The 27,553-nt window shown below is 42.1% G+C and overlaps 1 protein-coding gene across 1 annotated transcript; it reads left to right on the top strand.

Annotated features, from left to right (window-relative positions):
• Positions 1–102: 102 nt before the first annotated feature.
• Positions 103–26,944, top strand: rbmx2 (RNA binding motif protein X-linked 2). Its single transcript, XM_063060719.1, has 7 exons — positions 103–144; positions 6,165–6,280; positions 14,622–14,673; positions 16,378–16,507; positions 18,898–19,090; positions 19,689–20,341; positions 25,241–26,944. Exons 1-6 carry the CDS (start codon positions 140–142, stop codon positions 20,306–20,308), a joined length of 1,116 nt encoding a protein of 371 aa, XP_062916789.1. The 5' UTR covers positions 103–139; the 3' UTR covers positions 20,309–20,341; positions 25,241–26,944.
• Positions 26,945–27,553: the final 609 nt, after the last annotated feature.

Genomic DNA, 27,553 nt, shown 5'->3' with positions numbered 1-27,553 from the left:
TGATAATCTATTGATATGGTGCCTGTCCCTGCCGCATTGCGCCAGTAGATGGCCGTGTCGGCGGAGCTGTAGGGGCTCCCGTCTCTTTGTTGTTTAGCCGGAAGTAGAACGCGGCCGTGACGACGGGAAGGGCGACAATATGAAGTGAGTAGGGACTCAAAGCTGCTGCGCTTGTTAGTTTCATAACTCGGGTCGCTAGAGCGAGTAAATATCCGTGCTCGAAATGGGTCGGTAGTCCGCTGTTGCTGTTTGTGTTGGCAAATGATCATTTTTATTCGGAAGGGGCAGCCAAGCCTCCTGTTCCGAGCACCGGCCCTCTCGATTCTCAGTTTACCGGTGTGTGGTCCTGGTGATCAGTCTCAGTGGCCAAAAGTTATCTGACCTGGATTGCTTTGTTTAACTGGAGTCTCCCCTCCAGTGTCTGTTGCAGCCTAGATGCCAGGATAAGATAGGTCAGCGAATAGACGCCAAGCAAGAGTATTTATGGCTCGGCCTGGTCTCCCTCGCGTGTGTGTGTGTTCACCTTCATGCAGTAGATCCAATAGGAGCTCCTTGCCGTTTAGTAAGAGCTTGTTCTGTCAGCCCATGTGGTAGCTGATCCCACACTGGGCAACTTCCAATCCTCAGTTTGAAACTAGAGCCCAGAATGTCAAGAACTTTTGGACAACTCCAGTAACAAGAGACCTGAAAGTCACTTCGCCATTAGAACCTGCAGACTCAGAAGCTCAGATAGTGATATTGCTTCTCACAGTTAGAACAGGTCTGAACTAGTTAGCTTGTAAAATAAGACTGTCAGTTGATCTTGTACTAGGGCAAACCAGAGAAGAAAGGGGCCTTCAAGGAGTGGGTTTGTACTATCAAGAATGAGCTAGCCAGGTGTATGTCAGTGACTTCCTCGTATGAAAGTTAATATGTCATGACTGAGTTTATTTTGATGTGGAATCCACACACCATTGTCATCATTGTTTACATTTTAATGCTGGAAACTGCAGATGAAACTAAGATTTCTGTTCTGACCTTGGGGAAAAAACTCTGACTTACGTCCCAGAGAAATGTGAAGTACTAGATAATTCAGTGGCTAATTAACTATGCACAGAGATTGAAAGCTCTGCCATGCCTTAAGAGAGAGAAAACTCCATTAACATAACAACAGGAAACTAGCGATAAGAGAAAAGATAGTTGGGGAAAAAGAGGGAGCTCAGCAATTACAAATTCTTCCATGTTCAAAATACATTTATTATCAAAGTATGTATAAATTTTACAACCTTGAGATTCATTTGCTTGCAGGCAGCCACAAAACAGGAAAGCCAAAAGAACACATTAAAACAAGACCAATGAGCTTAGAGAAAAAAAAACACAAATCGTACAAACAAAAGAAAGCAGCACCATTCAGAAAGTGAGTCCATAGACACAAAGGCCAGAGCAGTTCCCCAGCCACAGCTTCAGTTCATCACACAGTGGGACAAATCACCTCGGAGCAGTCTTACAGCCTCAGCACCATGCGGAGTGGAGGAGATAGATAGACATACTTTATTGATCCTGAGGGAAATTGGGTTTCGTTACAGTTGCACCAACCAAGAATAGAGTATAAGTATAGCAATATAAACCCTAAATAATTAAATAATAATATGTAAATTATGCCAGATGGAAATAAGTTCAGGACCAGCCTATTGGCTCAGAGTGTCTGACCCTCCAAGGGAGGAGTTGTAAAGTTTGATGGCCACAGGCAGGAATGACTTCCTATGACGCTCAGTGTTGCATCTCGGTAGAATGAGTCTCTGGCTGAATGTACTCCTGTGCCCAACCAGTACATTATGTAGTGGATGGGAGACATTGTCCAAGATGGCATGCAACTTAGACAGCATCCTCTTTACAGACACCACCGTCAGAGAGTCCAGTTCCATCCCCACAACATCACTGGCCTTACGAATGAGTTTGTTGATTCTGTTGGTGTCTGCTACCCTCAGCCTGCTGCCCCACCACACAACAGCAAACATGATAGCACTGGTCACCACAGACTCGTAGAACATCCTCAGCATCGTCCAACAGATGTTAAAGGACCTCAGTCTCCTCAGGAAATAGAGACGGTCTGACCCTTCTTGTAGACAGCCTATGGAGCATGGAGCTGTGAGCAAAACCGGCCCGACTCCTCGCCTCCGATCCCGACACCCAACGTTTTCAATCTATTCAGCCCGGTGCTTAAATCATCCAAACACCAGGTCATCCCTCACACTAGGACTTAGGCCCTGTCACGTTGATACACTCTAGTCCTGGACCCTGCTGCCAAATTCCGGCCCATACCCGACTTTTCCAAATCAGCCATGCGCTTAGATCAATCAGACCTCACTCAATCTAAGAAGAATGGTGTGGGCTGCCTTAATAACCATCGCCCGGTAGCACTCACATCTACAGTGATGAAATACTTTGAGAGGTTGGTCATGACTAGACTGAACTCCTTCCTCAGCAAGGACCTGGACACATTGCAATTTGCCTATCATCACAACAGATCAATGGCAGATGCAATCTCCATGGCTGTTTCCATGGCTCTTCACATGGCTTTAGACCACCTAGCCAACACAAAACACCTACATCAGGATGCTGTTCATCGACTATAGCTCAGCATTTAATACCATCATTCCCACAATCCTGATTGAGAAGTTGCAGAGCCTGGGCCTCTGTACCTCCCTCTCCAATTGGATCCTCGACTTCCTAACCGGAAGACTACACTCTGTGCGGAGTGGAGATAACATATCCTCTACGCTGACGATCAACACTGGTGCACCTCAGGGGTGTGTGCTTAGCCCACTGCTCTACTCTCTCTTTCCCCATGTTTGTGTGGCTAGGCATAGCTCAAATACCATCTATAAATTTGCTGACGATACAACCATTATCGGCAGAATCTCAGGTGGTGATGAGAGGGTGTACAGGAGTGAGATATGCCAACTAGTGGAATGGTGCCACAGTAACAACCTGGCACTCAATGTCAGTAAGACGAAAGAGCTGATTGTGGACTTCAGGAAGGGTAAGATGAAGGTACACATACCAATCCTCATAGATCAGAAGTAGAGAGACTGAGCAGTTTCAAGTTCTTGGGTGTCATGATCAGTGAGGATCTAACCTGGTCCCAGCACATTGAAGCAGTTACAAAGGAGGCAAGACGGTGACTATACTTCATTAGGATCTTGAAGAGAGTTGTTATGTCAACAAATACACTCAAAAACTTCTATAAATGTACCGTGGAGAGCATTCTGACAGGCTGCATCACTGTCTGGTGGGGGGGTGCGGGGCTACTGTACAGGACCGAAAGAAGCTGCAGAGGGTTGTAAATTTAGTCGGCTCCATCTTGGGTACTAGCCTACAAAGTACCCAGGACATCTTTAGGGAACGGTGTCTCAGAAAGGCAGTGTCCATTAATAAGGACCTCCAGCACCCAGGGCATGCCCTCTTCTCACTGTTACCATCAGGTAGGAGATACAGAAGCCTGAAGTCAAACACTCAGCGATTCAGGAACAACTTCTTCCCCTCTGCCATCTGATTCCTAAATAGACATTGAACCCTTTACACTACCTCACTTTTAATATAATTTGTGTTTTTTGCATGATTTTTAATCTATTCAATAAGTGTATACTGTAATTTATTTACTTATTTTTTCTTCTGTATTGTGTATTGCATTGAGCTGCTGCTGCTAAGTTAACAAATTTCACAACACATGCCGGTGATAATAAGCCTGATCTGATTCTGATTGTGACCTTGAACTGAGGCTGTGGGCCTGCTCCGGGCTCTGTGTCGATGGACTTTGTTAAAGGACAGTGAATGGGTTAGTGGAGGATAATGCTTTGTGTGGATTTCACCTGGTAAGGTGCTTTGTCTTACATGATTCAGGGAATGAGTCGGTGATGTCTTGGAGCTCAACCTCTGAGCTTGTGCTTACCAAACATTGCCTGCTTTCTGCACCTCAGTGACTGAAGTTGGAATGATCTTGGTTTCAGAGTGGAGGCATTGAAGATTAAATTGATTGCCATTTGTCCCTTAAATAACTCCACTCCAATAGGAGGTGTGTTCTGGATGTATAAAATTTGTGAACATTCTTGATGGACAGAGGAAAACGGATGCCATGACAGAGCACAAAGGCTATGACCTACCTGACACAGTGATCTTCTGACTCCTGTGTATACTTCTGGCATATGGACTACTTGCAGAAACCACGTCAGAACACCGGAGAGATACCACTAATGTTACCTTGCAAAATCTTTCATCTCACTAATGGGTTATTTCCTCTCCCAGGTCAACATCCCCAGAATTTAGACTCTCACTAAACTTGGTCAACACCAATGGGCAGTCGTACACCTGGTAATCAGAGTCCCAAAGTAAGTAGTGTAACCCCAGTCATGTTAAGTAAGTGATAACCAGCACACAGGAGCATTTTAATCTTGTTTCTTGAACCTCCTTAAGAGTGTAATAGCACCATTGTAAGTGGCCTACAACTGTCCAAGAACCTCTTGCCTATGTGCGGCATAGTGTGTGATCTTACTTTAGCCTCGTTACCTATCTCAGAACCTACAAGACTGGAGGAAGAAAGTCCTCCTTAACTGCATGGATCTGTGCAAGAAGATGAACTTCGGTAGTTGTTGGAGTGAAACTTGCATTAACAGTCAAATCTCCAAGAAATGGAATTTGAGTATAAATGTAACAGGGGCTACTGCTTAGACAGATGTTGTGAAATCTCTCCATCCAAAACATCCTAAATCCCTTCACTCTGACTTGCACATCTTCAGTAGGTTTCAATGGGTACATTTAATATCAGAAATGTATACAATATACATCCTGTTTTCTTTGCAAACATCCACGAAAACAGAGGAGCACCCCAAAGAATTGACAGTTAAATGCTAGACTCCCAACTCTCCCCCTCCCACGCACAAGCAGCAGCAAAGCAACGACCCCCACCCCTCCCCACCAGCAAAAAAGCATCGGCACCCCACACTGAGCACTCAAGCATGCTGCAAAGCATGAGTAAAGACACAGTCTTGCAGTGCCGCAAAGAGTACTCGTTCACCTGGTATTCGAAAAAGAATTGTCCATGTTTCACAGCGAGAGAGGAGACATAACAAAACAACTCGCTGATTTATGGCGTTAAGAGTCTGTTGCGTCTGGGCACACAGCTAACAGCCAGCCCACTGCTCCTGGTCTTCCTTGCTCTCCCGTGACGCATCAGTCGGTGGTGGCAGCACCAGCCTTGAATCAGCCCGCTTCGAGAGCCATGAGAAGCCGGCATGCTAGCTTCCCAGGCCGCATCCTTGGCATATTGAAAAGCGGCCGGTCGTGAGGCCCTGAGGGAGCGTCCCATCCCCGCAAAGAACCAAAGTCAGCTCGTAACTCCAGATCAGGGTCTTCAAAAGAACCTTTTAAGGGAAAAAAAAAGATATCGAAGATAGAAATAAAGCTGTTTCCGAAGATGCAAGCAAAAGAGTCGCTGTTTAGCGCCATCATCACTTGACTCCGCCTTTTCCTGCCATATCTCAGCCTCTCTTTTTCAGCGATTTTCCAACCAACATTTAGAGATTTTATACAGTGTGAAGAATAGAATACAAATCTAATGCTGAACCATAATCATTAGTCAGGACGATGAATTTTTGACAAAAGTTGCTCAGCACCTTGATGTAAAATGATATTGGAGGATATGGACTTGGGAAGCATTAATGCCACGAATAAACAACAAGTAATAAAATTGTTCATGCCTGAGGTTTGCTATCATGGAAATTCTGATTTTTTTGTCACTTAGATATGCAAATGTAATGTATTTTTGGAGGTTTATACTTTGAACTGTTTAAATATTGAGTGATTGATGGATGGCACTCAATATCAATCTTCCTCCTACAGCTGTCTCCAGTCAGCTGGACTAACTGTTGAACGTGGCTGCTCTGGGAATGTGAAGTTGAGAAGTGATAATAATGTTGTATAATTAGTAAGGATGAAGTTAAGTGGAGAAGATTGTTGTATTGAACTAGAAATACATGGTCTTAGTGACAGAGATTATTCTGAAATGCTTTGATTCAGTTGGCTGAGGAAGAAGTGTGTAAGTGTGTAAACTCAGCAGATTGCTGTTTAGTTGCAGAGGCACATTTGTGTTGGTGTTTAAGCAACTGCTCTTTTTTAAACCCACATAGTGCACTCACAAAAGTGAAGCTCATCAATGAGTTAAATGATAGAGAGGCACAGCTGGGCATTCAAGACAAAGTATCCTGGCACTCAGAGTACAAGGACAGTGCGTGGGTCTTCCTGGGTAAGTGAACCTTTTTGCAGCCTCCTGGCATTGGCTCGTTTACTATCTAAATAAAATTGAATTCATCTTTATTTAGATGATTAAGTCTCAATTGCATGAAATTTTTTTCCAAATTCCAGAATTAATTGAGAAGTGACTAACAACAGCCCCATGCCATCACCCTTGTTCATTTTAATCTATGAAAATCATAGATAAAAATGAACAAGGGTGATGGCATGGGGCTGTTGTTAGTCACTGTTATTACTGACGGACTATTATTCTGGAGGTTCAATCTCCGACATGCTAATTCATTGTCTTCTGAGAGGACGTCTGTTTGTGGCTGTAATTCACACACATCAACTTGGATTTCTAACTGCCATCCTGATAGTTGCTGAGTGAACTCTGGATACTTACCGTACATCAAGATGTAAGTGGGCTTCAAGACTGATCCTATTAAAACTATTTGTGTGAATAATTGATATCTGTCTTGGGTTAATGCATCGTATTTTATGTGGCTCACATTAGTTGTTCACTTTTAATCATCTCTCCACTTAAAAATGTCTGGCAACAGTCTGAGTGATTTGAAGTAGTGGTTGAAACTACGTAACTTATGCATAACTATAGTTCGGTGTTTTAAACTGGAATATTACTCTGTTTCCCTAACCTATTCATGTAATCGCACACTTTTCGAAGCACACTTTCTAAGACTGCAAAGACTTAGCTTTCTGAGTTTAGGTATAATTATTCATTAACCCCATCAGTCATATTTATTAAAGTCTTCGTGGCTTTGAAGGAATGATTTTACATTCTCTGTAAGAATAATTCTACATCCTCTGTTTAAATGTATTTCATAAATAAAATGGTTTAAGATGTTTTAGTTCAGAAATGGTTCTACCACTTCATTCACTTCTGGACAGCTGTCTCATTTCATAGTGAAAAGAAGCACTTTCTTCCATTTGGCTGTCTTTCATTTCTAGTTCATCAGACTTCCTCTCTAATTTATGTAGATCTAAGTTCAAAGTAGATTTATTATCAGAGTACATAAGTGTCACCACATACAACCCCCAAGATTATTTTTCCTGTGGGCATTCTCAGCAAATCTATAGAACAGTAACTAAACAGAATCAATGAAAAATCAAGAAGAGCATAGAAGGCTACAAACTGTACTAATGCAAATATAAACAGCAAGAGCATGAAATAACAAGATAATGAGTCCTTAAAGTAGGACCATCTCAACAGATGAATGTAGTTATCCTCTTGTTCAAGAGTCTGATGTTTGAGGGGTAGTAACTGTTCTTGAACCTGATGGTGTGAGTCTTGAGGCTCTTGTACCCTCTACTTGAGGCAGCAGCAAGAAAAGAGCTGTCCCGGATGGTGAGGACCTCTGATTATGGATGCTGCTTTTCTATGACAACTTTTCATGTAGATGCGCTCAATGTTTGGAAGGACTTTACCCGTGATGTACTGGGCCAAATCCACTACCTTTTGTAGGATTTCCCATTCAGAGCATTGGTGTTCCCATACCAGGCCATAATGTAGCCAGTCAATACATTTTCCACTGCACATCTGTAGAATTTTGTCAAGGTTTTTGATGTCATGCTAAACCTCCAAAGACTCCTGCAGAAGTAGAAGTGCTGTTGTGGTTTATTTGCAATTACGTTTATGCGACAAGTCCTCTGAGAGAGTGACACAGTGGAATTTAAAGTTACTGACCTTCCCCACCTTTCATCCTCCAATGATTACTGGCTCATTGACCTCTGGTTTCCCCCTCCTGAAGTCTACAATCATTTTCTTGGTCTTGCTCACGTTGAGTGAATGGTTGTTGTTACGACACCACTCAGCCAAGTTTACAATCTCCCACATGTATGCTAACGCATCACCACCTTTCATATGCCCCACAACGTCGGTGACATCCGCAAACTTGAATATGGTGTTGGAGCTGTAAGTAGCCACACGGTCATGGGTATAAAGCTATATAAGATCTGTGATCAAAGTTTTAATTTGATAACTCATTATACTGGATTATATCCTGTTGTAACAAGTGCTAAATGTCTCAGTGAACTGAGCTGCATTCTTTGCTTAAAGGAATTTGCTCCTCTAGCTCTGATTAATATCCTGCAATTCATAAAAAAGTTCTTCAGTGTAACTGTCAAATTTTACTTCTCAGCCAGAACCTTCACATTCTAATTCCTGGTATTGAAACTCTTCACCTCTCCTCTGTCTAACGGAATTGACAATTTTGAACTGATTGCAGAGGAATCTTTAAGATAACTTCACAGCTCATTGCAAAGTCTTATTTGCCATAATTAACAAAGTAATGGAATCCACCATAATCAATGTTTTCAGGAAGTTTTCTTAATTAATTTAGGTGGTTATCAATTAGTAAATGTTTTGGTTTTCGTGCAAAGAACCTCCTTTTTGTTATGCAAGTTTGCTCCCCCCTAACATTTTGTTATTGGTGTCAGATATTTAAGCATAGAACTAAAAAAAAGACAAATTAGAAATATTGGAAATATGGAGAGAAGCATAATTGGGGATCAGCCATAATTAGACATAAATGGCTTTTGAAATGCAGGAAAAGGGATGGAAGGATCAAAAGGTGAAAAGTCTGTAGAAGGTAGAAAGGAGAGGAGACTAAATCACACGAAGACATGATTGTGCAAAGTGAAAGGAGATGGTAGTAAAGCAAATAAACAAATACGTTGGTCTGAAGAAGGCTGAGTCTGAGGCCTCTGTCCGTCATTTGACCGTGGAGGTTGTATCCTAGTCATCTAGATACGCAAGCCTGGGCAGGACAATATAGAGAGCAAGGAACTGAAGAAGGTGTAAACAGTCTGTGCAATTAGCTGAAAATGTTGGAATTTACTAAAAACAGCAAAGGTGGAAATATTTGCTACTCTATTCAGTCTAGCACTAGCTATTGTGTCTTGTTGGATGATGTTCTTGAGCTTGCTCTAATGCTGTAGAAGGCGAAGGGCGGGGAAATCAAAGTAGACCTCAGGGTCACATTGTCAGAATGAACAGAAGTGTTTGGATAAAATTATAACGTATTCTGCACTTGGAAACGGTGATTCGATGTCGCCAATACTGATGAGCCCCTGAGGAGACCTACAGCTGATGCGACCTGCAGGTCTGTCATGTCTGAGGCCGAAGTACATGGGTATTTCCAGCGAGTGAACAGTCGCAAAGCTGCGGGACCGGATGTGCGCGGCACAACTTGCAGGTGTGTTTACAGACATTTTTAATCTCTCCCTCTCCCAGTATAGACTGCCCTCCTGCTTCAAAACATCCACCATTGTTCCAGTACCAAAAAAGACCAAGGTAATATGTCTGAACAACTGGCGTCCTGTCACCCTCACCTCAATAATAGAACATAGAACATAGTACAGCACAGTACAGGCCCTTCGGCCCACAATGTCGTGCTGACCCTCAAACCCTGCCTCCCATTTAACCCCCCACCTTAAATTCCTCCATATACCCGTCTAGTAGTCTCTTAAATTTCACTCGTGTATCTGCCTCCACCACTGACTCAGGCAGTGCATTCCACGCACCAACCACTCTCTGAGTAAAAAACCTTTCTCTAATATCACCCTTGAACTTCCCACCCCTTACCTTAAAGCCATGTCCTCTTGTATTGAGCAGTAGTGCCCTTGGGAAGAGGCGCTAGCTGTCCACTCTATTCCTCTTAATATCTTGTATACCTCTATCATGTCTCCTCTCATCCTCCCTTCTCTCCAAAGAGTAAAGCCCTGGCTCCCTTAATGTCTGATCATAATGCATACTCTCTAATCCAGGCAGCATCCTGATAAATCTCCTCTGTACCCTTTCCAGTGCTTCCACATCCTTCCTATAGTGAGACGACCAGAACTGGGCACAGTACTCCAAGTGTGGCCTAACCAGAGTTTTATAGAGCTGCATCATTACCTCGCAACTCTTAAACTCTATCCCTCAACTTATGAAAGCTAACACCCCGTAAGCTTTCTTAACTACCCTATCCACCTGTGAGGCAACTTTCAGGGATCTGTGGACACGTACCCCCAGATCCCTCTGCTCCTCTACGCTACCAATTATTATGCCATTTACTTTGTACTCTGCCTTAGAGTTTGTCCTTCCAAAGTGTACCACCTCACATTTCTCCGGGTTGAACTCCATCTGCCACTTCTCAGCCCACTTCTGCATCCTATCAATCTCTCTCTCCAATCTTCGACAATGCTCTACACTATCCACAACACCACCAACCTTTGTGTCGTCTGCAAACTTTCCAACCCACCCTTCTACCCCCACATCCAGGTCGTTAATAAAAATCTCAAAAAGTAGAGGTCCCAGAACCGATCCTTGTGGGATACCACTAGTCACAACCCTCGAATCCGAATGTACTCCCTCTGCTTTCTGCAGGCAAGCCATTTCTGAATCCACCTGGCCAAACTTCCCTGGATCCCATGCCTTCTAACTTTCTGAGTAAGCCTACCATGTGGAACCTTGTCAAATGCCTTACTAAAATCCATATAGATCACGTCCACTGCACTACGCTCATCTATAAGCAAATGTTTTGAGAGGCTGGTCAAGGACTACATCTGCAGCATGCTACCACCCACACTGGATCCCCTACAATTCACCTACCGACATAACCAATCGACAGATGATGCAATAGCCACAGCTCTACACACCGTCCTTACACATCTGGAGAAGAGGGATGCTTATATGAGAATGCTGTTCTTAGACTAAATTCAGCATTCAACACCATAATTCCCTCCAGGCTTGACAAGAAGCTCAGAAACATTGGCCTTCATCCTGCCTTGTGTAGCTGGATCCTGGACTTCCTGTCAGATTGCCAGCAGGTGCTAAGAGTGGGCTCCCTCACCTCTGCCTTCTGACCCTCAACAAAGGAATCCCTTAAGGCTGTGTACTAAGCCCCCTCCTTTACTCTCTGTATACCCATGACAGATCCAATCTGCTAATTAAATTTGCTGATGACACTCACTGAGTGGCCTAATCTCAAACAATAATGAGGAAGCCTACAGAGAAGAAGTCATCACCCTGACACAGTGGTGTCATTAAAACAACCTGTCCCTCAATGTCGCAAAAACAAAGGAACTGGTTGTGGATTACAGGAGGAATGGGGACAGGCTAACCTCTATTGACATTGACATCAATGGATCTGGGGTTGAGAGGGTGAACAGCTTTAAGTTCCTCGGCATAAACATCACTGAGGATCTCACATGGTATATACATACTGGCTGTGTAGTGAAAAAGGCGCAACAGCACTTCTTTCACATCAGATGGTGTGGGCCCTCAAATCCTAAGAACTTTCCATCGGGGCACAACTGAGAACATTTTGACTGGCTGCATCACTACCTGGTATGGGAACTGTACTTCCCTCAATCACAGGACTCTGCAGAGAGTGGTGCAGACAGCCCATCTCATCTGTAGATGTGAACTTCCCACTATTCAGGACATTTACAAAGACAGGTGTGTAAAAATGGACTGAAGGATCATTGGGGACCCGAATCACTCCAACCACAATATTCCAGCTGCTACCATCCGGGAAACAATACTACAGCATAAAAGCCAGGACCAACAGGCTCTGGGACAGCTTCTTCCACCAGGCCATCAGACTACTTAACTCATGCTGACGCAACAGTATTTCTATGTTATGTTGTCCATACTATTTATTATAAATTACTATTCATTGCACATCTAGACGGAGATGTGACGTAACAATTTTTACTCCTCATGTATATGAAGGTTGTAAGTAGTAAAGTCTATTCAATTGAGGCATAACTACAATGTGAGCAGCAAATACGTAAAGAATAACTAGTAAAGTTCTGCTGTACCTGGAAGAGGCGTGTGTGCCTTTGGACTGGGAGAGGCAAGAAGGAAGACAAAGCTCCTCTGGCTTCATGGGAAGGTGTTGTAGGATGGAGAGTGATCCACTAAAAGTGAAGGCTGCTGACTAGAGGTGAAGAACAAGGTCAGCTGTGGTCTGGTTCTGGGAGCGATGGAGGAAAGGCAGGAGAAGGGATGTGAGCATGAATGTGGAGAGTGGAAAGGTGACAGTCAAAGGTCCTGTCAAATATGGTAGAGAGGGAAACTCAGTTGAGAAAAGACTTCCTGCTGCTGTCTATAAGGAGTCTGTATGTTCTCCGGCAATAGGTTTCCTCACACATTCCAAAGGTGTACCGGTTAGTAGGTTAATTGGTCACAGGGGTGTAATTGGGCACCGTAGGCTCATTGGGCTGGAAGAGTCTGTTACTGTGCTGCATCTTGAATTTTTTTAAAAATCATAAACATTAGCATGAAAAGTGGCATCATCAGAACAGGTGCGAAGGAGACAGAGAAATGGAAAGAATGCAGTGGTGTACTTCCAGTCAGGTGAAAGGCAATTTAACCTATGTGTCTGTGAGAATCAGAGAGGCCTTTATCAAGGATAATCATTGCTGCTCTGTCACTCCAAATGCAGTGGTGCTCAATGGCTTCTTTCACAGCAACATTTGCAGTGTGACTTGGGGAACATACTCAAGGTGGGGGGAGAGAGCTGAGTGGAAAGTTCTTCAAGCTGCATACATTTAATGTCAGCTTGATTCCTGATTCTATACCATAACATTAAATATAAAGTTGCCCCTGAGCTCTTGTGTCACCTTTACCCTATTCCTCATCATTCAATAGCCACTGAACTTGGTGGATTCTGAGTAAAGTCCGTAGTCAAGCACCCTGTCAACTACAGTGAAGCTTCACCTCTACCAGGAGCTTTAGCCACTGTTGCAATCATCACTATCATATATTCAAATGGAAAAACTCCAAAACTGCTCCATAGGATATTAGGTTGTTCGTCCATCGTTGACGTCGATGAGGACCTCGACACCATTATGATGGTGTCGAGACTAGCACATGATTTGGATTTAAGTGAGGGAGAGTTGCGCAGCGTCAGCCTCACTCCCTCTTCCCAATTCCCATCTGGATCCAGTGACAAGACAGAGTCTAGACGGCTGGAGATGGGACTATGCGCAGTGGATGACCAGGACGTCTTCTGTGTCTTGTCCTGCTCTACATGTTCCACGACATTTGCAGAGACCGCCTTCTTGACCGTTGGACCTTCCATAGGTCTCGTCCGCTCAATCCACCAGAGTCTGTCTTCACATGCTGGGATAGACATCTCCCTATCTCACCGAGGGTTTGAGACCCGTCGGCTACCCTCACCTGGTTTAGCTGGCTTGTCGAAGCCGTTGCCCGGGGTGTGGCCGCTGTCGCATGCAAACAGCTACAGGGAGCCACAGGTGAGAGCTGAGTGCCAGGTGGGGACCAAAGGTGGACTAACCGCCCTGAAAAGGACGCGACATGTTCCCCCACCAGAGGTGCTACCCCTCCCTGACACCCCATACACCCCATACACCCCATATTAGCAACACACATCAAAGTTACTGGTGAACGCAGCAGGCCAGGCAGCATCTCTAGGAAGAGGTACAGTCGACGTTTCAGGCCGAGACCCTTCGTCAGGACACTCGGCCTGAAACGTCGACTGTACCTCTTCCTAGAGATGCTGCCTGGCCTGCTGCGTTCACCAGCAACTTTGATGTGTGTTGCTTGAATTTCCAGCATCTGCAGTATTCCTGTTGTTTCCATAGGATATTAAAAAGTGCACATAAGACAGTTGTAATTTGTTTACTGCTTGTGTTCAAAGATAGATGGAGAGATTTCTAAAAGAACATATTAATCCTTTCTCCGGAAATGTCTGCTGTGTAAGTACACTTGAGTATTGTACTCCGTTTTGGTTACCCTGATGTAGCTTACTAAACTGGAAAGTGTGCAGAAAAAGATTTACAAGATTCTGTTGGGTGTGCTAAAACATGTTATGCATAAGCAGAATTGACAGATTTTTATTCCCAGTGCTATCATTTCTGAGATGATTGGCAATAACTTGTCAGCTAATTATCTGGGAAGCTGGCAAGCTTCTTGTTACCACTTGTTTACCACTGCAAATCAAAACTATAGAATTAAGAAAACCTAACAGTAAAATTAAATTGATCAAATAAATATTTAAAACAGTATCAGCCTCTCATTTACCACAGCACTCTGTAGGTACTGTGGAAGAAAAATGCTGAATAGATATTTGTTATCAGGTCAGTTTCTCAAGAGAAATTGTTGCATTCTTTGCTGAAAATAATTATTTCACAATAGGTTGCTAATTGTTTCCATTCTCACATGTATTTCTATTATAAATTATGCAGACTGTCAACATCAGATTTTATAGCTACTGAAACTAGTGTAGTTCTAATTGTGCAAATTTATTGTTTTTGTAAAGTTTGACATCAGACATGTGAGATTGGTTTTATCTGTAAGTATTATCTTTCTCTCTTGTTCCTAGGTGGCTTGCCTTATGAATTAACAGAAGGGGATATTATCTGTGTGTTTTCACAGTGAGTAGTTTTCTTCATATTTTTCATTATTCCCCTGCTGAGGCCATTATCACACTGACATGACATTACACTGATGTGTCCTATTTGTGTACTTTAACTAAGTGGCTAGCAAACAAATCTAAGTCTTGATTATAATATCAGGATATTATAATCAAGTCATATCAGTCATAGTCATACTTTATTAATCCCAAACGAAAACCAATTTCCCCCGGGATTATAAAGTATGACTATGACTATTGACTATATTCAACCACAGAGGCAGCACATCTAAACTCATTTTGATCATCTCTTGAAGTTTATCCTTGAGCATTTAACAGCAGTTTCTCTCTCTCTCTGGCAATTGTAGCCTTAATTTAGATCACCTAAAGATTAAGCAAGGATCTTTGTTTATGTGGAGCAGCTGTTCAGTGGGAAAGCAGGATGTTGCTGTGCATAGTCAGCCTCACTTCCTATGTCACAACAGGTGTAGCACAACAAAGGAGGCTCTTGTACATAATCGACCTTCTGAAAAGTGCAGTACGGTTTTAAATCTATCTTGTCCCAACAATCAGCAGTGTAGTCCCTCGCAGCTGGACAAGGGCCTGCAAGCTCAATCATGAAATACATTCTAAAAAGAGACTGGTAAGTTTTTGGAAATTAGGGGAATCAGAAGGTGCAGGAAAATGGCACGGAAGCGAAAGTCAGAAATGGTCTTATTGAGTGGTAGAGCAGGCACAAAGAGCTTTTAATGGCTCACTCTTGATGCTATTTCTAAGGTTCTTACAAGCACCAATAATGTGTGTTTGATTAATCTTTTCAGTATTTGTGAAAACGATGTAGTTTACTCCCTGTAGGTGGCACAATTTCACACCAGCACCTTCTTGACAGTTTGATAGTAATGTTTCTCTGTTACTCTAGTACTGCCTAAATATCAGCTAATGTGATGTTGGGCTGGGAACTCTTTCAACTGTGCCCCACTGTTAGCCCAGCCATACCCCTTAAGTGCCAGTTTGGTGGTCTTAGATAATTGATCTTTCATTGTGTAATGAATGAAATGTGATGAAACATTTCAAATATCTCCTTGAAGAGAGCAACAATAAGTAACCACATAGTCTCAAAAAAGTTTAAAGGCAGAGGTAAAGGAGGAAGGCAGAGAGATGTAGGGAGGGTAATCACTTGAATTGACTGAACCTTCTGAAATGAAAAGAAAAGCAGCGAGGGGGCTATGTTGTGGAATGTCAGAGTGTGAAAAATAAATCTGGAAGAGGGGTTGATGTGAATAGCCAGACAAGGCTTAATTGTATTGAGGCTGTGGACTGGTGTTAAAAAAAAGGGAAGATGGAGGAATAGGATTTATCATAAACAGTACATATAATGGAGTTTGTGTATTATGAGGTAATAATGTACTGTGTTTCTGATGTCAATTCCAGTAAGAATGTGCAGAATTGGTGACAGGAATCAACAGCAATTTTCTTAATTTACCTTTCTGATTTTGCCTCCTCACCACCCCTACCCGGGATTGATGGGATACTGCAGAGTGGAGGTGGGTGAGGAAGAAATCAGAGGTTAACCCCTTCCAATCAAGCTGAGTGAAGGACTACTGAGTGCGATGCAACATGTACAGATGAGATTGCTGTGGAGGAGTTGGGGGCTGCACAATATCTGATGAAGCTGCAGTTGGAAGAGGGGATGATATCCAGTGAACCATTAATTTCCTTGTGACAGGTATGGGGAGGTTGTTAACATCAATCTTGTGCGAGACAAGAAGACCGGGAAATCAAAAGGCTTCTGCTTTCTCTGCTATGAAGATCAGAGGAGCACCATTTTAGCTGTGGACAACTTTAATGGAATCAAGGTGAGTGTAGAAGTCAGAATTGGATCACGTACTTCCTTGAATGTCACCTCGTATATCTCTGCCCCTTTCCGTAAAGGCAGGCTTGATCTGGGTCCAATGTGAAAAGCAACGAATCCATTTGAACTCTGCACCAATCTGCATTCATAATTACATTAGAAATAAGCTGCTATTTATTTTAAACTAACAACAGATTTATCTGTGAAACTTGTAAATGCTATTTTACCCTGCAAACAAAAGAAAATTAGAAAGCTATCTACTATTAACATGATCCATTTAAACCTTTTAGCTATTGTCCTTGAGGGATGTGCATTAACAACAGCCCAAGTGATAATGTACTTGCTTCCTTGGCCCTAGAGGACCAAGATGATAATGTTTTGGGAGTAGTTTTTATATTAGAAGGCTCTTGGTACATGGTACAAATTCAATAATTAAAGTTCCAGCTTATTCAAACTGTATCACTCAGTGGGTCAGCATTGTTCTGATTTACTCAATGTAAAACTTTTCAGGAAATTTACAGTATAGTGCACGGTGTATGGAAACACCATATTTGCTCATTCCTGCTCTTCTCCAAGTAACTTCTCAGGCTGACTTTATCTAGATTCATTTGTCCTAATACATTTACTCTTTAAAATTTTTTTTCCTGTAATCCTACAAGTATTTGTTGCTTTCTGGCTGAATTTTATTGTCAGAATTCCAGCCCTAGCCTAGATGACCATCGTATATGGTGCAAACTATGGCAGGTTGATCGTTTGGATAGTCAGAGGCTTTTTCCCAGGGCTGAAATGGCTAGCCCAAGAGGGCATAGATTTAAGGTGCTTGGAAGTAGGTGCAAAGGAGCTGTCAGGGGTAAGTTTTTCATGCAGAGAGTGGTGGTGAGTGCTTGGAATGGGCTGCCGGTGGCAGTGTTGGAGGTGGAAACAATAGGGTCTTTTAAGAGACTTCCTGAATAGGTACATGGAGCTTAGAAAAATATAGGGCTATGGGTAAGCCTAGTAATTCTTAGGTAAGGACATGTTCAGCACAGCTTTGTGGGCCAAAGGGCCTGTATTGTGCTGTAGGTTTTCTATAGTTCTATGGATATATGGGCAGGAAAGACTTGAAGCTAAAGCTGAACCGATATTTTTAGACATGCACTTCCTGTGGTGATTCTATTCATACAGGCTGGAGTTAATGACCAAGGCCTATTATAAGGGGCAAGGATAGGATAAATGCACGCAGTCTTTTTTTCCCAGGGAAATACAGGGTCTTGTAAAAGTATTCAGCCCCCAACCCTTTGTTCACATAAATGAGTATTACAGGCAGGGATATTGATCAATTTAACTGAGAATTATCTTTGAGATAATCTCGTACCCTTCCCCAGATTTGTGCTTCTCTATTATCATTTCCACACTTGTCCTGAATGCTCTTTTGTCTTCATTTTAGTTGGTTCTGTTGAAAATTTACCGTATTGTTGGACTTTACAGAGAGTATTTATTATGAATTCATTGAAAATAGATGATCCTCTAGTTTTCTACAGTATGCCCACAAATTGAGTGAGTTGGTCAGGTAATATACAGTATTGCACCTGAGGAAGGTTAGCATAGTAATTACAAAGGAGAGGAGTACTTTTGCAACCTCACAATTTTGGTTTTTAATTTTTAGTAAATTGGTAACAAGTATTAGATTTTTTCTTTTGATTTGACATGGTGCACAATATATTGTAGATTAGCTTAAAAATTCCTACTTCAATATATTTTAAATTCAGAAAATGAGGCAGTAAAAGGTGAAAATAGTTGTGGGGGCTGAATACTTTTTCAAGGCACTTTAGAACCAAAAACTAGAGGGTATAGGTTTAAGGTAAGAGGAGAAAGATTCAAAAGGAATTGGAAGGGAAACTTCTTCATGCAGACAGGGTGTTACAGAAATGGAACAAGCTTTCAGAGCAAGTGGTAGAGACAGGTGCAAATAATGCTTAAAAAACATTAGGATAAATACAAGGAAAGGAAAGGGGGAGCAGGATATGGGCCAGACATGGGCAAATGGGACTAGCTGAGATGAGCACCTTGATCAGCAAGGACAGGTTGGGCAGAAGGGCTTGCTTCCTTGCTGAATTACTCTGTGTCCCTTTGCTGCTACAGTCAGAGTCTCTTTGTTTTCCTACTGGAAAACACCATGACTGATTTGATTAAAATTCAAGGAGCCTCAGGAGTTAATAAATTTTTAATATTCTTGACTAGAAGCACAATCACAACTCAAGGAAAATAAGAATAATATAAACCTTTGAAGGCCAAGGTCCAACAAAGCCAGGTCCAAAGGGTTATGGAAAAGGCAGGGTAAACATGATTTGAACTATCAGCTGAATGTAGACTACTAGCTCACGTTCTTGTAACCTACACATATTCACCTTTTAGATTAAGGGAAGGACAATCCGTGTTGACCATGTAGCCAATTATCGCCCTCCAAAAGATGGAGATGATATCGATGATGTGACAAGAACACTGAGAGAGGAAGGCTGTGGACCAAAAGCACCTCCGCCAGCCTCAGTGTCCTCTGAGTCCTCTGACGAGATTGCTAGTGAGGTGCCAACTAAAAAACGGAAAAAAGGTATGAAAAGGGAATTAATGGGTGAACCTTTTCCAGGGATGTCGTTACAGGGAGGCCATTGACCATAACTTCCCGTTAATGTCAGAGAATGGAGGAATTAAGGAAATCATTATTGATACTAAAAGAAAAGTGCTGAAGAAATTAATGGGACTGAAAGCTGACGAATCCCTAGGGTTTGATCTGCATCCCAGAGTACCAGGAAGAATTAGCCTTGGAGGTATTGGAGATAGAAATTATGGAACTATTCTCAGAGATTCAAGGTGTTGTATAGCATGGGAGTTGGCCTGTCAGCCAACCTAGTATCTGCAAAATATTAAGCACCCATCCATACTCATTTAATGACAAAGTGAGGATAAAAATTCTCTCTCAACACTGACTGCATCAAGTTACACCAATAAATTTACAGATTTTGCCGCCGCACTGGTAATGGAATTATCAAACTGGTGATTTCCTCAAATTGGCATTAGATACAGTGCTTTACTTGGCTACATATCCCCATGAATAGTGGTTACTGATGGTTTCTAGAAATGTCCATATTTTGCAGCTACCATTGTCTCTGTCTTGAACACAGAATTACCTGAATATATTTGATTTCCAGAAAAGAAAAAGAAGAAGAAGAAAGAAAAAAAGGAGAAAAAACTGAAGTTGGAAAAGGAGGAACAAAGCTCCAAGCAATTCGCCAAGTCCTCTCTCCGAAGTCATTCGCCTACACCAGCAGTAAGAATTAAGAGAGAAAGGGAGGATGAGGGATATGAGAAGTATGCCAACACAAACCGAGACTGTCATGGAGACCGCAGTGTTGACCAAAGAGGAACAACAAATAAAAGAAAGCACTCAGATGGAGTAGATGAAATGAGAAATAGAGAGAAATGGGATGAGAGAAATCAGTCTAGGAACTTGGAGAGGGACGAGCGGCGAAGAAATGATCAAAATAGCCGAGGATCGTGCAGTGAAAAGTCAAGTAGAGACTCAAGATGCAACCACAGTGATGGGAGAGAGACAAGACATGAAGACGAAAGGCAGAGTTATCAACGAGAGAAAATGCCGAGAAAAGAGAGGTCTGAAAACAGGCATGATGATCGAGACAAGTACAGGAAGAATGATCACAACAGGAGAGAGGAGAGGGATTCCGATTGTGAGAGTGCCAAGAGTAAAGAGAGGAGAAGTAAGCACGCCAATGGCAGTCGTTATAAAGAAAAAGATGACCACAGGGACTGATCATAAAAGAAGCAAATGAGAAGCTTACTACGGGTAAACTAAATCTTATTTTACCATTTGAAGTCAAATCAAATGTTCAGAGTTTCATTTTAATCCAAGTTAAAGTAAGCAGAATTTTAAGAAGTTCTGGTATTATCTGCTTGTTCATACTCTGTATTTTTAGCAATCTCTCTATATATTTAAAGAATTTATGCAAGTATCAAGGAACATGAAAGATCTGTTAATATTGCAAGGCCTTTCCTGTAAATATGGTTTGAAGATATCTGTTTGATAACTTGTGTAAACATAGCATTTAAATGATTTTTCCTATTTCTATCCCTTAAAATCCTCCTGATTAGTGACCCTAAGAGACACTAAAGCAGGGCAATACCCAAATCTCATCCAGTTAAGACCAGTTAGCTCAACAAAGATTTAGAATTGGTGGTCGTCACTGCATTCCACCCAGGATGGGCATTTATCCACTAGATTCTGTAAATTTCTAATTACTAACATCTCTTATCTGATATTTATAGTACCAGGTTAAATAGAAAATAGTTCCATTATTAAATTTAATGTGAGAATGCTGCTGTTGTCTTCAAAGGGTTTTAGGTGTTTAACATACCTGTAAAATTACAATGACAAGAATGGATGAAGAATATTAGGACCATTTATAGAAAAAAATTCCATCTTTTTTGACTCCATTTTGTGTTGCTGCTGATATCGCACTCTACAATGGAAAATTTTTGGGATTTATAGATTTGGACCATCATAAACAATAAAATGTTTACTTCCTCTAAGTAGAGAATTATCAAATAAGAAAGACTTATGAACTCTGTGCTCTAGAATAAACACCAAAGACGTAGCTGTGCGTATAATTTATTGCACAGGAAACCAATGACATGACATTTCAAGATACAGTTTATTTCCTGATACTTCAGTGCTATTGTTTCTATGTTCCATTGTGATCATTTTCCTCAGTGAGTTACAACTGTGCATAAGAAATAGGAGCAGAATTATACCGTTCAGTCCATCCAATCTGTTCTGCCATTTTATCATGACTGATCCATTTTCCTTTGCAACCCCATGCTCTTACCTTCTCTCCATAACCTTTCACACTCTGACTAATCAAGAATCTATTAACCTGCCCCTTAAATACACCCAATAACCTCCCCTCCACAGCCACCTGTGGCAATGAATTCCATAGATTCACCACCGTTTGGCTAAAGAAATTCCTTCTCATCTTTGTTCTAAATGGATGTCCCTCTGCTCTGTAGCCGTGTCTTCTGGTCCTAGACCCCCCCCCCCCCACTATAGGAAACATCTCCTCCACAACCACCCTACCTAGGCATTCCTACATTTGATAGGTTTAAATGAGATTCCACCTGGCCCCCCCCATTTTCCTAAATTCCAGTGAGTAGAGACCCATAGCCATCAAATGCTCCTTATTCATTAACCCTTTCATTCCCAGAATCATTCTTCTGAACCTCTGCTGAACCCTCCCCAATGTCAACACATCCTTTCTTAGAAAAGGGGCCCAAAATACTCCAAGTGAAGCCTCCCCAATGCCTTATAAAGCCTCAGCATTACATCCTTGCTTTTATATTCTAGTGCCCTTGAAATGAATGCTAACATTACATTCACCTTCTTAACCTTCAGGGAATTGTGCATGAGGACACCCAAGTCCCTTTGTACCTCGGATCTTTGAATTTTCTGTCTGTTTAGAAAATAATCTTTGCTTTTGTTCCGTCTACCAAAGTGCATAACCATACACTTCCAGACACTGTATTCCATCTGCCACTTCCTTGCCCAATCTTCTAATTGGTCAGCCTATTTTATCGTGTACCTCCAAGTATATCTAATATCTCATCCTTAACAGCTGACTTAACATCCTCCCAACAACTGAGGTCAGGCTAAATGGGCAATAATATATTTTGCCTCTCTCCCTTCTTGAAGAGTGGAGTGGTATTTGCCAGTTGTCCAGAACCATGCCAGAATCTAGTGCTTCTTGAAAGGTCATTCCTAATGTTGCACAATCTCTTCAGATACCTCTTTCAGACCTCAATGGTGTAGTCCATCTGGTCCAGATAACTTCTCTACCTATAGAGCTTTCAGCTTCCCGAGCAACTTCTCTCTCGTTATAGCGATTGCGCTCGCTTCTGCCCCTGACACCCTTGAACCTCCAGAATACTGCTAGTGTTTTCCACAGTGAAGATGGATACAAGATACTTATTTAGTTCATCTGCCGCTTCCTTTTTCCCTATTACTACTTCTCCAGCATCATTCTCCAGCGGTCTGATTACTACTCTCACCCCTCTTTTACTCTTTATATATCTGGAAAAAATGTTGGTATCACTTTTGATATTGTTGGCTAGGTCACCTTCATATTTCATCTGTCTCTTCTTATGGTTTTTTTAGTTATCTTCTGTTGGTTTTTAAAGGCTTCCTAATCCTCTAACTTCCCACTAATTTTTGCTCTATTATATGCCCTCTCTTTCACTTTTACGTTATTTTTTACTTCCCTTGTCAGCCATAGTTGTGCCATCCTGCCTTTAGAATACTTCCTCTTTGGGACGTATACATCATGCGCCTTCCAAATTTCTCCCAGAAACTCCAGCCATTGCTGTTCTGTCATCATCCCTGCTAGTGTCCCATTGTAATGAACTTTGGCCAGCTCTTCTTCCATGCTTCTATAATTCCCTTTACTCCACTGTCCACTGTGATACTTTAGCTTCTCCCTCTCAAATTGCAGGCTGCAGGTTATCATATTATGATTACTGTCTCCTAAGGGTTGCTTTTCATTAAACTCCCTCATCAAATCCAGTTCTTTATAGAACACCCAATCCAGAATAGCCTTTCCCCTAGTGGGCTCAACCACTTGTTGCTCTGAAAAGCCACCTCAGGCATTCTACAAGTTCTGTCTCTTGGGATCCAGCACCAACCTGATTTTCCCAGTCAACCTCCCTAAATTCTCTCTTCAGGTCCTTTTCCTGTGTATGCCATTACTGCCAATATGTATCAAGACATTGTGGAATTCTCTGCCACAGGAAACAGTTGAGGACAGTTCATTGGCTATATTTAAGAGGGAGTTAGGTATGGCCTTTGTGGCTAAAGGGATCGGGGGTACGGAGAGAAGGCAGGTACAGGGTTCTGAGTTGGATGATCAGCCGTGATCATACTGAATGGCGGTGCGGGCTCAAGGGGCCGAATGGCCTACTCCTGCACCTATTTTCTATGTTTCTAAGACCTTTGGCTGCTCACCCTCCCCCTTTAAAATGCAGTGGCCCTGATCCAAGACGTCCTTGACCCTAGCTCTGTGTGACTGTCTCTTTCATGTCCACGGAATCTTGTGCCTGCTCCTCCTTCTGTGGAATCCCCTATCACTAGTCCTCTTCTCCCCTCCTCGTCCCGCCGTCACAACGTCAGACTCAGTGGCAGAGACCCAGTCGCTGAGGCTGACCCCAGAAACGTCATTCCCCATATCAATATCCAAAGCGGTATATTTATTTATTTATTGAGGGGAATGGCTACTGCGGTACTCTGCACTGTCTGCACATTTCCTTTCCCTCTCCTGACAGTCACCCAGTTATTTGCCGCCTGCAACCTAGGGATGACTACCTCCCTGTAGTTACTATCTATCAGCTTCTCAGTTTCCCTTATGAGCTGAAGGTTATTGAGCTGCAGCTCTAGTTCCTTGACATGTTCTCAAGGAGCTGCAACTCGGTGAACCTGGTGTAAATGTGGTTATCAGGAGGCTGAAGGTCACCCAGAAAGAATACATCTCGCAGATAGAACACAACACAGCCCCTGGAGCCATTCTCACCGCACTAACTGTGCACCAACAGGTGAAGAGTAAAGAAGAGCAACTTGCCAGAAGCTTATCTAACTGAAGCTTTTTGGCTGGCCACAATTGCAAAAAGCAAGTTGGCTTGATCAAAGAGTTGGGCACAAAGGTTGTGGGGTTTTATTTAACCGCTGTCCTCCTGGGACATTCAGTGTTTAATGAATATATTCTAAAGTGTATTTAAATAAATGGGTCTGTTGCCAGCTCAGAGATGCCATCATGTAGGCTGATAGGGCTCCATCATTGAATTAGTTGCCCAGTTACTCAGCTTTTTTTAATATTTTTAAAAGTCCCTAATTTTTTGCCATGAATTCCCATCCATTGGCTGTATAAGAATCTTCTGATGTATATTTTTCTCTTGTTTATTTGGACTATTATACTTCTCTTATAGAAAGTCTCCTCTTTCTGCACAAGGGTTACCTATAGTGACCTGGAAGGAATTAAAATTGACCACCCTCCCATTGTCACTTTGCATCTGAGATAGTAATTTTCTTTAATTGCTATAGCTGCTATTTATATGAGCATTTGTTCAGTGATCAACTTTCAGGCAATCAAAAACAGAATGTAATGTGATGCTCCATTTTTCTGCTATTTAATTACATTTTGGCACGACTTAGGAGTGGCTGCCCCTTACTGCTTTTCCATTCTACGTTAGGAGGGAGCCCCCTGATGCTGGGCTCAGCTGTACGTCATAGAAGCCAGGATAGAAACTGGCAGTATTGGTGGTAAGAATCATATTGACGAGTCAGTAATTCTGTCAGCTAGCCAAACGTTACTTCCTGGCCCTTTTGAACTCGGGTAATTAGCTGCATCAGACTAATAGTGTTTGTCCACAAAATTCTGATTAGATAAGAAATTAACTCATTTATTTATTGCATCTTTATGCAATTTGATGGTCATATTTAGCTTTAATTTGTACGTAAGGAGGGATCCCTCTTGACAGAAACAAAATATGCTGGAAATGCACAGTCAATCTCTATCTGAGAGAGAAAACTAAACAGCACGATGTTGCAGATGGCATATGAAAAGAAAATGTTATAAATAGTAAATCCAGCAGCTCTCTCTCTCTCTCGAGACAGTTAAAGTTTCAACCTGATCATTTCTTTTGATAGATGAGGTGTTCTTCTACACTGAAGAAAGGCCACACTCCGAACATTTTCTCATCTTTGGATCCAGATGCACTGACTTAACTAACCTGAGTCTTTCCAATGCTTTCTGCTTTTATTGTGGGTGTCCAGTATTTGCAGCTGTCTGCTTCCTGATTCATAAGTATGCATTTGACTTCGTTTTCAGACTTCTTTCAGGTGTGAAGTCTGATGTTGTCTAGGAACAATTTTGCAAAGCCCAGTTTTGCTTATGTTACAAAAAGTTAGACTGTTTCATTGCACATTTAAGAACAGTTTTAACTAATGTATGATGAACGTCATGTAACAGCAACAGTACAATTTTTGTGAATATTAATAAAAGTGGATTATGATAGTTATTATCTTTTAACAAAGATCCTTTGATATGTTTTCAATTACTGTGAATATTATTAAATTTGTATAGAAAATAAAATGATGTGTATATTTTTTTATCATAATTGCAGGTTGAATATGAAATAGTTGCTTTTCCACATGTATTGCTAATGATAAAGAGACTAAATTAGGCTGAAGAGTAATATAAATTGGAGCTTCTAATGAAAAGCCAAATTATTTGAATATATGTTAAGCAGTTTTTCTGTCAATATGTGCCCAATTACTCAGCTTTTGTCATATTTTTAAAAAGTCCCTTAATACTCAAATTGGAATGCTGTTCATGAATTCTGATCCATTGGTTGTAAAAGGATTCTCTGGTACAATTTTTCTTTCATTTATTTGGACCATTATATGCCATCTATAGAGCTGTTTCCCTTTCTTGCATAAGGGTTACCTTTTGTGACCTGGAAGGAATTAAAATTATCCACTGTACTATTGCCACTTTTCCACTGAGATGGCAGTTTTCTTAAATTGCTGTAGCTGATGTTTATATTTGCATTTAGTTAAGATTAACTATCAGGGATCAAGAACTGAATTGGTGTGGGGAGGGGGGCTTGAGGTAGTGCAAGCTGTTGTGGTGAGTGACTGTAAGATTTAAAGCGAGCAGGGCCAGTTGGGACATTTGGCAGCACTTGAGATTGTTGGGAAGTTGGGAACTTGGCAAGGGCCAATAAAAAGAAGTTAGGTGTAAGCAGAGTGGCCAGTTCAAGAGTGGCCATTATGAGGGTTTGACAGGGTTAGAGTGAGGGAGCTTGAAGCTTTGGCGAGGAGAGGCAGAGGCTGAGGTGTGTCTCTGGCAAGTCTCTTTTTTTCTTATTCCACAATTGGAGCAGTGAGAATATGAGGCAAGACAGTAGAATTCTCCTTTTGGAGGATGTGGGATGACGGGGAGACCTCCAGTATCCCTATCATGAGAACGTCTGCAGATGCTGGAAATCCGAAGCGACGCACACAAGATGCTTGAGGAACTCAGCAGGCCAGGCAGCACCTATGGAAAAGAGTAAACAGGCAATGTTTTGGGCTGAGACCCTTCTTTTTCCAGTATTCTAGTATTCTTGTTGACTACACCTATGAGAAGAGTATCCAGCTGCAGCTTCTCATAGACCGTGTTAGAGGTCTGGAGCTGGATGAGCTCCAGATCATTAGGGAGTGAGGGGTTGATTGACAAGATACAGGGAGGTAGTTATACTTAAGATGCAGGACACGGGTAACTGGGTGAGGAAAAGGGGATAAACAGGCAGTGGAGGGTACCACTGTGGGTGCCCCCCTCAATAACAAGTATTATTTGAATAGTGTTGTGATGGATGGGGGGGGGGGAGGGGAAGAAACAACCTGGCAGAAGAAAGCCATAGTAACCAGGTCTCTGGCACTGCGTCTGGTTCAGCGACGCAGAAGGGAAGGGGGAGAAGAGGAGAACAATCATGATAGGGGATTCGTTGGTTAGGGGAACAGACAGAAGATACTGTGGAGAAGAACCAGATTCCTGGATTGGACATTCCCTTCCAGTTGCCAGGTGCAGGGACATTTCTGATAGAGTCCATAGCATTCTTAAGTGGAGGGTGAGCCAACAGAGGTCGTTGTTCATGCTGGTACTAATGACAAGTAGAAAGGGTGACAAGGTCCCATAAAGAGAGTTCAGGAAGCTAGGTGCTAAGTTGAAGGACAGGACTTCCAGAGTCTGATCTCAGGATTGTAACCAGAGCCATGTGCTAGTGAGGCCAGAAATAGGAAGGTAATACAATTTAACACGCGGCTCAGGAGATGATACAGGAGGGAGGGCTTCAGATTTTTGAATTGTTGGGCTCTATTCTAGGGCAAGTGGGACCTGTACAGATGAGGTGGTTTGCACCTGAACTGGAGGGGGACTAATATCCATGCGGGATGGTTTGCTAGTGTTGTATGGGGTGG

Source organism: Mobula hypostoma, chromosome 10 (genome assembly GCF_963921235.1).
Source record: "Mobula hypostoma chromosome 10, sMobHyp1.1, whole genome shotgun sequence".
NCBI classification, from domain to species: Eukaryota; Metazoa; Chordata; class Chondrichthyes; order Myliobatiformes; family Myliobatidae; genus Mobula; species Mobula hypostoma.
The sequence above is the reverse complement of the archived record's forward strand: the minus strand, read 5'-3'. Positions and strand labels throughout refer to the sequence as shown.

What these genes read in the sequence shown, in the direction of transcription:
- rbmx2 (XM_063060719.1), top strand. An exon ending in ACAACTTTAATGGAATCAAG is followed by an intron (nt 16,508 to 18,897) that starts GTGAGTGTAGAA and finishes TTCACCTTTTAG; the next exon opens with ATTAAGGGAAGGACAATCCG. An exon ending in AACTAAAAAACGGAAAAAAG is followed by an intron (nt 19,091 to 19,688) that starts GTATGAAAAGGG and finishes TTTGATTTCCAG; the next exon opens with AAAAGAAAAAGAAGAAGAAG.